General features: G+C 43.7%; 1 protein-coding gene across 1 annotated transcript in view; it reads right to left on the reverse strand.

The window, feature by feature from the left end:
• Positions 1-14,033, reverse strand: part of MYO1H (myosin IH) — a 142,034-nt gene that overhangs the window by 29,974 nt on the left and 98,027 nt on the right. Inside the window, exons 22-26 of the mRNA XM_089675765.1 lie at positions 8,592-8,660; positions 6,500-6,584; positions 2,418-2,577; positions 759-842; positions 571-664 (exon numbers count right to left, since the gene is read on the reverse strand). Coding sequence (XP_089531891.1) covers positions 571-664; positions 759-842; positions 2,418-2,577; positions 6,500-6,584; positions 8,592-8,660 — 492 coding nt within the window. The remainder of the gene's footprint in view (positions 1-570; positions 665-758; positions 843-2,417; positions 2,578-6,499; positions 6,585-8,591; positions 8,661-14,033) is intronic.

The following is a 14,033-nucleotide window of genomic DNA, read 5'->3' on the forward strand; positions in this document are numbered from 1 at the left end:
TTCAATGAGTGTATTCATACCTGTTATGATGGGCAACCAAATCAATTCATCAAAAAGTGTCAGACACTCAAAAGGGATCTTCAATATTTCTGGCTCATACAGCTGCACCTCCAGTAATGTTGTGTAGCTTATCCAGTGCAGAAAATGCAGCAAAGGATCTTATGTTGGTGAAACAGGACAGAAGTTGCAAACAAGGATGAATTTGCACAGACATACCATTAAGGAACATAAAGAAGATGACCTCTGCACACCTGTAGGACACCATTTTGCACAACCAGGCCTCACAATGGGAGACCTCAATATTTTAGTTCTTAAAGGAAATTTCAAATCTATCCAGGAAAGAAAAACTTTTGAACTAAGAATGAAAATTCTATTTGACACAAGAGATAACGGCCTTAATTTGGACATGGGATTCCTCACTCATTATCCAACAGTTTTATGACTATTAGCTAGCTTGACTCCCTCTGTGTGAGTGTAGTATTCCACCCATGAAAGCATTTTGATATTTGCATTTCTCCTCCCAAAAGCCAGCTCACTGCGTGCATCAAATTCTTGTCGTACCACACTCACTTAGCCGGGTCTCTTCAAAGGGTTGGCTGATACTTTGCTGATAGCCCTCCTTTTTCCCCTGGAAGAGGTCACTTGCTACAAGTTTCTGCTGCATCTTTATATACAGAAAAAAATTAATAAATCAGTACAAATACTATTGAAATCCAATTCTTCCAAATCCTACAAATAAACTAATGCAAATGTTGTACCTGCTCAATTGTCTTTGGAGTAATCGACCTGCAGTATTTTCTCACCAAATTTCTCATGCACAGCTTATGAAGCTTTTCTGAAACCTGGGAGACAGAATGGGGGACATTTACTACTTCTGTCACAGTCAGGCAATGATGAAATGAAGCAATGAAATCAGGGGCGGACTGACAACTCATTGGGCCCCCGAGCAATAGGGGATCATGGGGCCCCTGTGTCCTTGCCCAAACTCAAAAGCCTATGAAAAAGGTACCAAGGGCATTTCATGGGGCCCCCTACTGACCTCAGGCCCTCGGGCAGTGCCCCAGTTTCCAAATGGTCAGTCCGCCCCTGAATGAAATAGATTTAAGACAGACTTGGGACAGAATAAATGATAATTAGACCACTACATTCATAAGTTCCTCCCAAAGCAGCTCAAGAGCAGCACTCAAGATCCATCCTTGTGAGGGATATTACTATACAGGGATACTACATCCATAGTCACTAGAAGTGTATTAGATGGTAATTGCTGTATGTTGTTGATCTTGTTCAGAAAGATCTACCCCTAACTACTTCTTAATTGTGCAAGTTTTTATTAGTGAAAATCTGAACCATCTAGTGGTAAATCTGTTGCAGACCTGTCACAGTTTGCTGCTTAGGATTACAGGTGAAGAAGTCGCAAACACACATAAAAACTGTTACATACCCTCTGCTAATTGAAAGGCAGCCTGATTTGCATCTACATCCAATGTTCTTGATAAATATTGCTCAAAGTGTGTTAAAGTGTTACTAAACCCACAACAGTAAAATTAACCTGTATATGCAGTAAAGCATGCTTGTTATACTCACTGTGGAACCTAAGGGGTTAATCCTCTGCATTGTGTAAAAAGGCCGTTTGATCCTTCCTTCTCTGTTCCTCCCCTTTTTCAAGCGACCACCTCTTATCTCCTGATAAGACAGACTGAACCGTAGGCATTTTGCACATGCTCAGTTTGGTGTGTATTGCTAGAGAGTTTTTTTCTTTTCTTTGGAGAGTGCATGTGATCAGCACAGGGCCAATCAGCACTGTCCAGACAGAGGTCAGGGGTTTTGCATCCTCCTGGAGCAAAAAGAAAACTCCTCCTACAAGCTTTAGCTAGTGCTGGGCTGGACACTGATAGAGGTCACAAGACTGCTCTAACTTTTGATGAGAGAAGGTATATAGTAGTTTATATTTACTAAAATACTTGCATTTCCATGTTCTGTGTACTGTGGGAGATCAGATATAGTGGATGTAGGGTCCTGGGTTTAGTAACACTTCAAATGGCTTAGTTGCAAATGTTAAGGAAATTTAAAAATGGCAGCTGCTTCCACAAGACACAAAAGAAACTGAAGCATTCTACAATAAATCTAACTCACTTTATTATCAAAATGCTAATCAAATGTTTCCTGAAGACCCAGATTCTGAAACACACTAGCACTCATTACAGCATTTACTTCACTTTGCACTATCCCCTAATAAAACATACAGTATGAAGCTTGCAGTGTGTTTTTACATTGATGCTTCCATCTTTCTCTAATGCCCCTCCCCACCCTTCATCCTATGAAAGCAGATCCTCTCTCTACTAAGCAGTTATGCTTTATAAGAACTTGAATATGTTTTAAGATATGTGCGATTTATTATAGTAAAGCACTAATGATACCTTTCCCATAGCCGATGGGGGGGTCAGCCAACTCTTGTCCAAGACATTTTTAGGCACATGGTCTTTAAGTCTGCAGAGGTAGTTGTAATACATTAGGCGGAGGAAGTTTCTATTCTCATCATTGGGAGACTGATTTCGGTTGATAAAGCCAACAATATACCTGAATATGAAAGAAAATATGCACCATCTTTATACAAGCAGCAGAAACAATTTTTTTTTTAAAGATAAGCCTTAGGCAATAATATGGCAACAGCCTGCACAAATTGTAAACACACAATGAAATAGTTAGTCTGTAGATCCTGATATTAAGTATGCAAAAAAATGTTATATGATGGTTCTCAATTACTGAAACAACTTGTAAGGGGGTGTTAATACAATTTTCTAAATTTGGCCACTAGGTGGCGACCTCCCCATAAAGAAATAGTGGGTTAACCTAGAGTTTAGGAGGAGTCCAGGAAGGGAATCTGAGAGAACAGGATTGGGACTCCAGAGCTAGTCCCCATGGGACTCGGTGGCACCTATTCTACAGAGATGAAATGCTTATGGTGGTTGGTATTTCATGGCTGGGGAATGTCTGAAGAGGTCCTGGTGTCCTGGATAGAAGGGATATGGGGGCATGACATAGATGGCACAACCTAGGAAAGTGCAGACGACCGTTACCATAATTGAGAAGACATATGCCCTGAAGTTGTGTGTCCTGAAGCTGTCTACCTTGAAGCTGCAAAAATAAAGTGTTAAAAATCTACTGGACTTGTCTGTTCTCACTACCAATGGCCTAGCTTTGAAATTAGAACCTGGCTCAGCCAGGAAGGTGTGTGCGGTGAAATGTCAGGCATAGTAATGTTCATGTGCTGGTGAATGCACAACGTACACTACTTGGCACCCTCTGGGAGTGGGGACTCACACTAACATAGAATAGGGCAGGAGGCCTGTTAATGGTACCTGGGAATGGAACACTATACCCATGTTCTAATGGCTCTGCCTAGATATTGTTTGTAAATGAAACAGTGTTCTAATACTAAGGTTGTAGATACAAACTGTGGCCCCTGGGCCATATTCAGCCCTCGGAGCACTTTTCCTGAAACTTACATGTGGCATTATACCTCCCACTGATACCAACAATGGGTCACTATTACTCCACTGATCCCAACAATGGGGCACTATTCTTCCCACTGACACTAACATTGGGGAACTATTCCTCCCACTGAAACCAAAAATGGAGCACTATTCCTCCTACTAACATCAATTACCACAGGCTGAAGTCTGAAGGACAGTAAACTGGTGCCTTGTTTAGAAAGTTTGGAGACTCCTGTCATAGATGATACAATAATAATTAGCGCTGCCCCAATTTAAAGCTTTCCCTGCAATCATCACTTTTGAGCTTTCTGTTAGGGAAGTTTTAAAAAATGTTGTAAAATCTTCCTGAAAGCAGTAATGCATTCCAAAGATCAAAGTACCCTCTGCAGCTATCTTGATTAAGATTCACAGAAGGTACCAGTGCTCATGGGTCTCAAGAACAGGCAATCTCCCCATCCATTGTTCTCAAGCAGATATCTACCAGTCTATGGCCACCTTACTGAAGCTGACCTAGGTCATCTATAGATGTGCTTACAAGTACAGATGTATTTAGAAGGATTTGAATAAAAGTATCCAATTTTGTAACTCTCATTCATTATTTAAAGTGCATGTGTTGTGTTCCACCATAGACATGTGCTGAGCTGCATATCCTCCATGTGTGCAGCCATGTGTTGGGGGAGCATGTAAGCTCTTAAATTCCTTTCTGCCTAGTATAGATTGGTCTCCTTAAACTCACTAAGCTTCTATAGGCAAGGCCTCCCCTGAGCGCCAATACATAAGCACCCCAAGGGGACCCCCAGTCTGGCCTAACTAGTACCACCCAGTAGCCCATTCCATATCTTCCCCATGATAAATGGAGAAATAACAAGCAGAGAGCCAAGTCAAGGAGCCTCGTACCTTTTGAGGTTTGCCAAAGTCCTTCATCCCATGCAAACGGGAGGTGAGTAGTCCAAAAAGTATTATGCCTTTTCATCCCTGCCTTCACCCTAAGGGGAACCTCCCAGAGTAAGAACCTCATAGATTTCCTAGACAGCCAATTTTGCCAGACTACTTGTACAGAATCGTATTACCCACAGATGGCCTACAATGGAATGGATCTGTAATGACTACCTAAGCTCTTGCACTGTCTAATCTCACTAAAAGGGTTCCTGACCTCAACTATGGTGACATCTAGTGGTCTATTTAGCTCACTATACAGGGCTCCCTATATATGTAAATCTTAAAACAGATCATCACCCTTAAATTAAAGCAGATCTCCACCTTCGCCCGCCCCTTTTTTCTTTAAACTCTGCTTACCTGGTTTAAGGTACTCACCTGCCCAGCGGATCCAGTGTTGTCTTGCTGAGGTCCGCTTCTTTTCCGCCCCGCGTTTGTGCCCACACCGCCATCTTCTTTGGTGAAGTCATTGGGAAGCTTCTGGCTCATCCGGGTTCAGCTGGCAGCTTCCTGATGATGCGCTGCCTGACCCTACCCCCCTCCTCCTTTCTCAATGAAGGACTATGTCTTCAGAACTTTCATTTAAAAAAAGCATAAACAAAAAGAAAGTAAAGAATGCCTGATTTGCACAGTGGAGGGGTGGAGAGGAAGCAATACCCTGGTGAGGGTGAAGACCTGCATTGAGTCCCTCCTATCCACCCCTCTTCCACTTCACTTCCTGAATTTTCGTTTTTTTCCACACTTTTTTCTGAAAAAGGGTTCAGTCCTGCCTTCAATACACAACAGCTGCTGAGAAGAGGATTTCAGCAGGACAACTCTGGATTCATTGGGATGGTTAGTGAGTGAACACCACAAGGTAAACAGGGGTTATAAAAAAAAAAGAGGAAGGTGGGAAAGTAAAGTGATCCATTTTAACAATTAACTTCTTTTATTTACTCCCTTTCTGTCCGCTAATAATACCACTGACAATGTTCTATTTGTTCAATAACTACAAAACAATAATTGCAGATATTGTTAGAATGCACACTGCCAGTATGCAGGGGCCATACTCCTGCATCCACATGCCTGTCAAATGAGGATCTGAGGCTGTGTTCATACAGCTGCTGCATCCCCATAGCGTAACATAGGCTGCCTGTACACAGCAATAGCCACAAAAAAAAAGAAAAACACGATTCACACTGTACAGGCCACAGAACCTATGTGAATCACCCCCAAGACCTAATTTACACACAGAACCTGTTATGAACTCAATACAGTTTTATCTTTTAAATTTAGCAGGAATTTTGTAAGTTATTTTATGTTTGTATCCGCTAATGATGATTTTAGTGTATTTTCAGTGAAAATATTGTTTTGATATGTTAAGGAAAGGGGAAGGAGGTTGTCAGGTAGGCTGTACAGGGCTCAGTGATTTCTAACAGCAGCCCTGGATGTAGGGGCATGACCACTGAAGTAGGAGTACTTCTTACTACCACTGATGTGGTGGCATTTTTTATATTCCCACAGGCTACTGATTTAAGGGTATTGTTTATTCCTACTGACATAGGGGCATTTTATATGCCCACTGATCATTTTTAGGGTCATTTTTACTATTGGTGATGCAGAGGCATTTTTTTACTCTCACTGATGTAGGGGCATTTGTACTCCCTGACACTGATACTGCAGCATTTTGTACCTCCACTGAGCACCAACATAGAGGCATTTTTTTACTTCCACAGACCACCAGCCAAGAAGCAGTTTTACTTCCATTTATCACTGATTGAGGGACATTTTTACTCTCACTGATCTCCAAAGCCAGGATATATTGTTCTCCCACTTACCACTGATATAGGGGCATGTTTCACTCCCACTGACCGCTAAAGTGGAGAATTTTTTACTCCCATTCAATATCTACGAATTGACATTTTTACTTCAACCTCTGATGATGCTGGGCTTTTTTTTAACTCCTACTGACCACAGTCCAGCCCCATAATATGTTGGTGGACAGTGAACTGTCCTGTTTGAAAAAGTTTGTGGACCACTGGCCTACAATATAAAAACAGCATTCATATACTATATTTATTCTTGCTTACTTCCTTATTGTCTGAGCTGCCCATGTACGCTTCCTGGCAGCCCGGCGGGCTAGAACACCTCTCCAGCATGATTCAAGCTTGATAGCTGTAAAATATAATGAGCACAGTTGGCATAATCTACAACATACTCATAATTTTGATCTACTGACATACTGTGCAGTATCATGCATTGATAAACTAAACAGTGAGAAAGATATCCATTGTTATAGGTCAACACTGAAAGCACAGGTTTTCACCATATAGTACATAAATACAGTACCCATTAATTTATTTAAAACATGAAACTCTTAACGAATCCTCTTTCCTAAACTTGCATTCCCAAATGGTACTGACAGGCTACAAACATACAATGCAGCCACCAAATAATGCCTGCACATACCTGTAAATGCATGTTTAGCAGCCTGGGTGACCAAAATCCTAGGGCTGCTGTAACCAGTAAGTTTCAACATCCCCTGATAGTGCTGCTAGAGTCCATATTTTCAGACATATTATTGATTAAATAAGAATATCATGTGCTGATCGATGTATGCAAATCCAACTGACTCATTAGGATTCATGAATGGATTGCCTATCTCTATTGTTTTCCTTTTTACATTTTGACACAAGGCTACTTATAGTGAAGAACAAAAGTGCTAAAATTTGTGTTTGGAATCAGGGATTCTAAATATCTCCATGAATCTGGCATCACTTCTATTTTATTTAGAAGGAAATACGGTATATTAATTAGAGGTAGGACAGGATGCATGAATAATGATATTCAGATGAAGATAACCATATAATACTACTTGGCTTATACTTAATGGGTATTAGTTTGTTTCCCAACTTTCAACATTAGTAAATGAAAGATGGAAAATGTACTTTTCCCCTGCCCTTATCTCTCTTGTTACATTTTCTGAGAGCTGAGTATCCTTTAACCCCTTTCCTACAGGGCACTTATACCCCCTTCCTGTCCAGGCCAGTTTCCAGTTTTCACTGTTGCACTTTGAATGACAATTGCACGGTCATGCTACACTGTACCCATATGACATTTTTATCATTTTTTTTGTGACAGAGCTTTCTTTTGGTGGTATTTAATCACCTCTGGGTTTTTTCTTTTTTCTTAAACAAACCAAAAACCACTGAAAATTTTGAAGAAAAAACATTTTTTCTTAGTTTTTGTTATAAAATTTTGTAAATAAGTGATTTTTCTCCTTCACTGATGTGCGCTAATGAGGCTGCAGTGATCGGCACTGATAGCTGGCACTGATGGGCACTGACGAGGAGGCACTGGTAGGTGGCACTGATGGGCATTGACAGGCATCACTGATGGGCACTGAAAGGCAGCACTCCTACATGGCACTGATAGGTGGCACTGATAGGCTGCACTGACTGACACTGTTAGACGACACTGATAGGCAGCAATGACGGGCACTGATAGGCGGCACTGATGCACACTGATAGGCGGCACTGGCTGGCACTGATTGGCAGCACTGATAGGTGGCACTGACTGGCATTGATAGGTGGCACTGACGGGTGACACTGAAAGGCAGCTCAGATGGGCACTGATATGTGGCATTGATGTGCACTGGTAGGCACTGAAATGTGGCATTGATGTGGCACTGGCAGGTGGCATGGATGAGCACAGACAGGTTGCACTGCTGGGGCTACACTGATCATCAGGGCACACTGATCATCAGTGCCCTGATGATCAGTGTAGATGTCCCCTCTGAGGAATGCCGATTACCGGCTCTCCTCTGCTCTCCTCTGTCAGCGTGACAGCTCGTGAGGAGAGAAATGCCAATAACCGGCATTTCCCTATTTACATGCGATCAGCTGTGATTGGACACAGCTGATCACATGACTGAACCGACATCTTTGGCTCTAACCGTTGATCGGTGATCTGCTGTGTCCGAGGCACACAGCGCAGCGCCAATCGCCGCGCTTCTCACTCCCGGAGCCGTGCATGCGCGGTTAGAATGGGAGAACGTCATATGATGCACTCCCAGAACGAGAAAACCGCCTTGCACCCATCATTGTACTATATGGCGGGTGGGAGGCGGTTAAATAGACATTTCAGTTGAGTAAGGAAATAAGAGCAGAAATCCATAAGTACCTGCTTTCTTCTTTTTCAGGAAAGCTCTTTTTCCTAAACACCCCTTGTATTTGGCTTGGATTTTTGAAACTAAAATTGGAGAAAAGATACAAATAATACACATGAAAATCATTATGGGACCAGAATATATTGCAGTCACAGAAGAGAAACTTTTATCTACAAAGCTACCACATTAAATAGGAAAATGAACTTTATACATATCAACCAACTATTTACAAAGTGAAAATCTTCTGCTCTTTTATAAAATCAGCCTGAATTTTTTCTCAGGACCTGGAATAGCATTGAGGGAAGGAACAGTCAAACACAGTAATGGTATAGCACTGAAAAACAGGAAAAAGAGCCTGTATATGTATAACTGTACTCATACTGTATACATATAAAATAACATTTACAGGAAACTACAATGTTTTTGATCAATTTTATTTTGTTTATAAATTTTAACTGATTTCTACTATTTACTATTTGAATGCAATCTTTGTTCTGCAGTTCAATATTTATTACATAACAAGGGATTCCCAGAACACAATGGGGTTGATTTACTAAAGCTGGAGAGTCCAAAGTTGGGTGCAGCTCTGCATAGAAACCAATCAGCTTCCAGGTTTTTTTTCTGTCAAAGCTTAACTGAACAAGGTGAAGTTAGAAGCCGATCAGCTACCATGCACAGCTGCACCAGATTTTTAACTCTCCAGTTTTAGTAAATCAACCCCTATGAGTTTTCTAAATAGATAGTACAGCAACAGTTACTGGCATTGAGGCTTGCTTTGTTCAGATAATGCAGGCCTACATGATTAATTTTTTTTGTTAATCCAGCAGGTTGAACGAAAAACTGCTTCCTCCATCCACACATTCAATGTGAATGGGGAAATCATTTCCACTGTGCTATTGTATTTTTCCAGCAGGGCGCCTTCCCAAACCACAGAATACAATGATCAGTTTTGCTAGCTATAGCTGCTAGCACTGATCATTCAGGAAAAACCCGACATAGATCAACTGTCCAACCATAAATCAACTGACCAACCAGTTTGCCCATACACGGATCGGAATTCAGCCACTCCCTGCTGAACTGGCCGAATTTTGATCCATGTATAAGCGGTTTAACCACTTGCCCTCCAGAGGATTTGCCCCCCTTCCTGACCAGGCAATATTTTGTGTTACGGTGCTGCACTATTTCAAATGACAATTGCACAGTCATACAACTCTGTACCTAAACAAAATTTATGTCCATTTTTTTTACAAAAATAGACCTTTCTTTTGTTGGTATTTGATCACCTCTGGGTTTTTTATTTAGTTTATAAAAATATATAGTAAACTCAAAGTTAGTCATAAATTTAAGCCAAAATGTATTCTGCTACATGTCTTTGGTAAAAAAAAATCCCAATAGGTGTATATTAATTGCTTTGTGTGAAAATTATAGCATCTACAAACTATGGTATATATACTGCAATTTACGCCATTTTTTACTATACAGCTCTGCGCTAGTTTAACTGACTATTGTGTAGTCATGCAATACTGTACATAAAGCCCGTGGGCTGAATGAAAAAAAAGAACCTAGTAGATTCCTCTGTTCACATCGATCGACGTGGATGAAGAAATCTCTGCCAAAATTAAAAAAAGAAAAATATGTCGAAGCATAGGGGCCATCCACCCACTGGCCACCCCAGGCCCCCATGCTTGGGCATATGCTCTTTTTTAACTGCAGATGAAAAATCTTATCCAACAGCACTGCACACACTTACTTATTGTATAGAATGAATCAGCACCTATAAATCTCAAACAACTAGTGGGTGCCTCCCCCACTAATAAATAATATTCTTAAGTGCTGACAAGTGCTCCGGTTGTGCAAAATTCCTATCTCTATAGGAAAAAACAGTGCGTACTACAGTGGAGGAGGCACCCACTGTTTTTTTACATTTATACAACATTTTTATGGGTAAGAGCAGAGCAATGTCTTTATTTCCATTAATTCAGACAGTCTTTTAATTTGGGTGTGGTAGGTGTCAGCAGCAGCTCACCACCATTCACAGACTCATTCTATACAATATTCAGTCTGACCTCATTAAGGTACTAGTTTCTGCAGCAATGGATATTTTTTAATACAAGACACAGATAAACCTGTGTCTGACCTGCCTGGACATGACCCCTGCTGACTTCTCCTGCTCTGACCCCTGGCTAAGTTCGACCTCTCTTTTGGATATCCCTACCTGATCTGAACTACTGGTACCGACCCCGGCGAGTGACCTGACTATTCTTCTGCCTGCTGCCTTGTACTACGCTGACCCCTCTGTTACCGACCTCGCCCGTTTGACCGCGCTATTGCTCAGCCATCCATCCGACCCGCACGGATTAGCTGCTACTCTCCAGACCTGTCTGCCTCTTCACGTCAGGCTCTCTACCTGTCATTACCTCTGGTGAACAAGCGGACTGAGGCTTAGACTGCGCGCCCTGGGGAATCCTGTCCTGTGGACTGCTAGAGCACACCAGGTGGTCCATAACAGAACCATACGGCCATGACGGAGCCTGCAAGAGGATTGACCCCGCTGGAGGAAATCTGTCAGCACCTGTCGGCTCTATCTCAAGCCGTCAAGGTATTACAAGAAGGGTACACGCACCTTGAGGGCCGTGTCCAGATGCTGGCCGCACCAGCCACCGCGGTCCAGAATCCAGTCCCTCCTGCCGCAGCAGAAGAACCTTCAGGACCTCCTTCCGGGGCAACGGTCTCTCTGCCCCCTCCGGGAACCCCATGTGCCTCTACCGGAACGCTTTAATGGCAATCGGGCCAAATTCAGGGCCCTCCATAATGCATGTCTGCTGTACTTCAGGTTACATCCGCGGACATTTTCATCCGAGTCAGTGAAGGTGGGGTTCATCGTCTTGCTGCTCCAGGATGAACCCCAGGGCTGGGCCCACCGACTACTGGAAACCCAGGACCCCCAGCTGGAAACGGTAACTGGGTTTTTCAATGCGATGGCAGTCTTATATGACGACCCGCATCGCACTGCCTCCGCAGAAACAGCATTGTACGCCCTCAGGCAGGGCCGCCGGGCAGCGGAGGAATACGCCGCTGAGTTCAGATGCTGGATGGGGGACACCCAATGGAATGACGCTGCTTTACGTCACCAATTTCAGATGGGTCTATCTGAGTCCCTTAAAGATGAGTTGGCCAGGGTGGGCCTTCCTGATTCATTGGAGAACCTCATCACCCTGTCCGTTCAAATTGACCGCAGACTACGTGAGCGCAGGGCAGAAAAGTCCAACCAGGGTCAGAGGCCTGCATGGGTACTTCCTCACGCTCCTCTTCAACCGCCACCTGGAGGGAACCGGAGCATGGAATATGATGACGCCCCTGAACCCATGCAGCTCGGTATGACACGACCATCTCTGTCAGTGGAAGAACGCTAGAGACGACGGGTGAATAACCTGTGTCTCTATTGCGGGGAAGCCGGTCACATGGTTCGTTCTTGCCCAGCGAAAATGAGTAAGTGCCACACTGTTTTTTCCTCTGTATCTGCTTCACATGCTAGTCATCTAACTTACTTAGCGTTGCCCGTTTCCTTGCAGCTCCCAGGAGGAACCGTGTCAGCGACAGCAATTGTTGACTCTGGGGCATGTAGTTGTTTTATTGATTTGGATTTTGCCACGCAACAGAGAATCCCCCTCCAGAACAGGGAATCAAGGTTAAATATCTTCTTAGCCATCGGGTCGTGCATTAAGTCAGGCGTAGTAGACCGGCAAACCCCACCTATTTGCACCACAGTGACCAATCATCATCAGGAGTTTCTCTAACTGGACGCCATTGCGTCCCCATTATTTCCAATCATTCTGGGACTTCCGTGGCTGCGGGCCCACAATCCCCAGATTGATTGGAAAACCGGGACCATCCAGTTCCGGTCACCTTACTGCCAGGAACACTGTCACGCCCCGACTTCCTCGGCTCCCCAGCCCCTTCCCTTTTAGACGGAGACGCCGAGTTAGTCCAAATTATTCCCCCGGCCTATCATGACTTCTTAGATGTCTTTAGTAAGCGGGGGGCAGACATTCTTCCTCCCCACCAGACCTATGACTGCCCCATTGACCTTCTGCCCGGATCTGAGATCCCGTTTGAACGGATATTCCCTTTGTCAGAACAGGAACTGGGGGTACTCAAGGAGTACATAGATGAAAACCTACGGAAGGGGTTCATTCGGCCCTCCACTTCGCCAGCCGGTGCTGGAATATTTTTCGTGGAGAAGAAAGACAAGTCCTTAAGACCATGCATAGACTACCGGGACTTAAATAAAATTACGGTTAAGAACCGCTATCCCCTCCCTTTAGTCCCAGAGCTTTTTCAGAGGTTAAAGTCAGCGGTACTGTTTACTAAGTTAGACTTGAGGGGCGCGTATAACCTGGTCTGCATAAGAGAGGGGGATGAGTGGAAGACCGCGTTTCATACTCGATTTGGGCACTTCGAGTACCTCGTTATGCCCTTCGGACTTTGTAACGCCCCAGCCATGTTCCAGCACTTCATCAATGAAGTGTTTAGGGACTACCTGGACATTTTTGTTGTCATCTACTTAGACGATATTCTAATTTTTTCGTCTTCCCTGGAGTCCCATAGGGGTCATGTTAGAAGTGTGTTGGAGCGTCTACGCCAACATGGGTTATACGCTAAGGCAGACAAATGCAGTTTTGAGCAGCACAGTATTGCATTTCTGGGGCTGATTATCTCCACCACTGGGGTTGCGATGGATCCTCAAAACGTTTCTGCAATTCTTGAATGGCCGGTGCCCACGGACAAAAAGGGCGTACAACGCAGCCCTGCACAGACACAAGTTGCCGTATGGTCTGATCTTATTCCTGTATTGCCGTTGTTTGAGATTCGTTTCTGACCTGCCTGGACCTGACCCCTGCTGACTTCTCCTGCTCTGACCCCTGGCTAAGTTCGACCTCTCTTTTGGATATCCCTACCTGATCTGAACTACTGGTACCGACCCCGGCGAGTGACCTGACTACTCTTCTGCCTGCTGCCTTGTACTACGCTGACCCCTCTGTTACCGACCTGGCCCGTTTGACCACGCTATTTCTCAGCCATCCATCCGACCCGCACGGATTAGCTGCTACTCTCCAGCCCTTTCTGCCTCTTCACGTCAAGGTCTCTACCTGTCATTACCTCTGGTGAACAAGTGGACTGGGGCTTAGACTCCGCGCCCTGGGGAATCCTGTCCTGTGGACTGCTAGAGTACACCATGTGGTCCATAACACCCCCAATTCATGGATGATTTTCATCCCAACATCAAAGTAGTGCATCTGCCACTGAATACTACAGCGCTCATCCAACCTATTGTGACTTTCAAGAAATATTATTTACGTCACACTTTTCGTCAGGCAGTGAAGGCTATTGATGAAACAGGAACAACCTTGCGACAATTTTGGAAGGACTATAACAACAACAAGGCCATAAAAAAC

The sequence above is a fragment of the Staurois parvus genome, unplaced genomic scaffold, assembly GCF_062004578.1.
Source record: "Staurois parvus isolate SC_StPar_1 unplaced genomic scaffold, SC_StPar_1.0 ptg000158l, whole genome shotgun sequence".
Lineage (NCBI taxonomy): Eukaryota > Metazoa > Chordata > Amphibia > Anura > Ranidae > Staurois > Staurois parvus.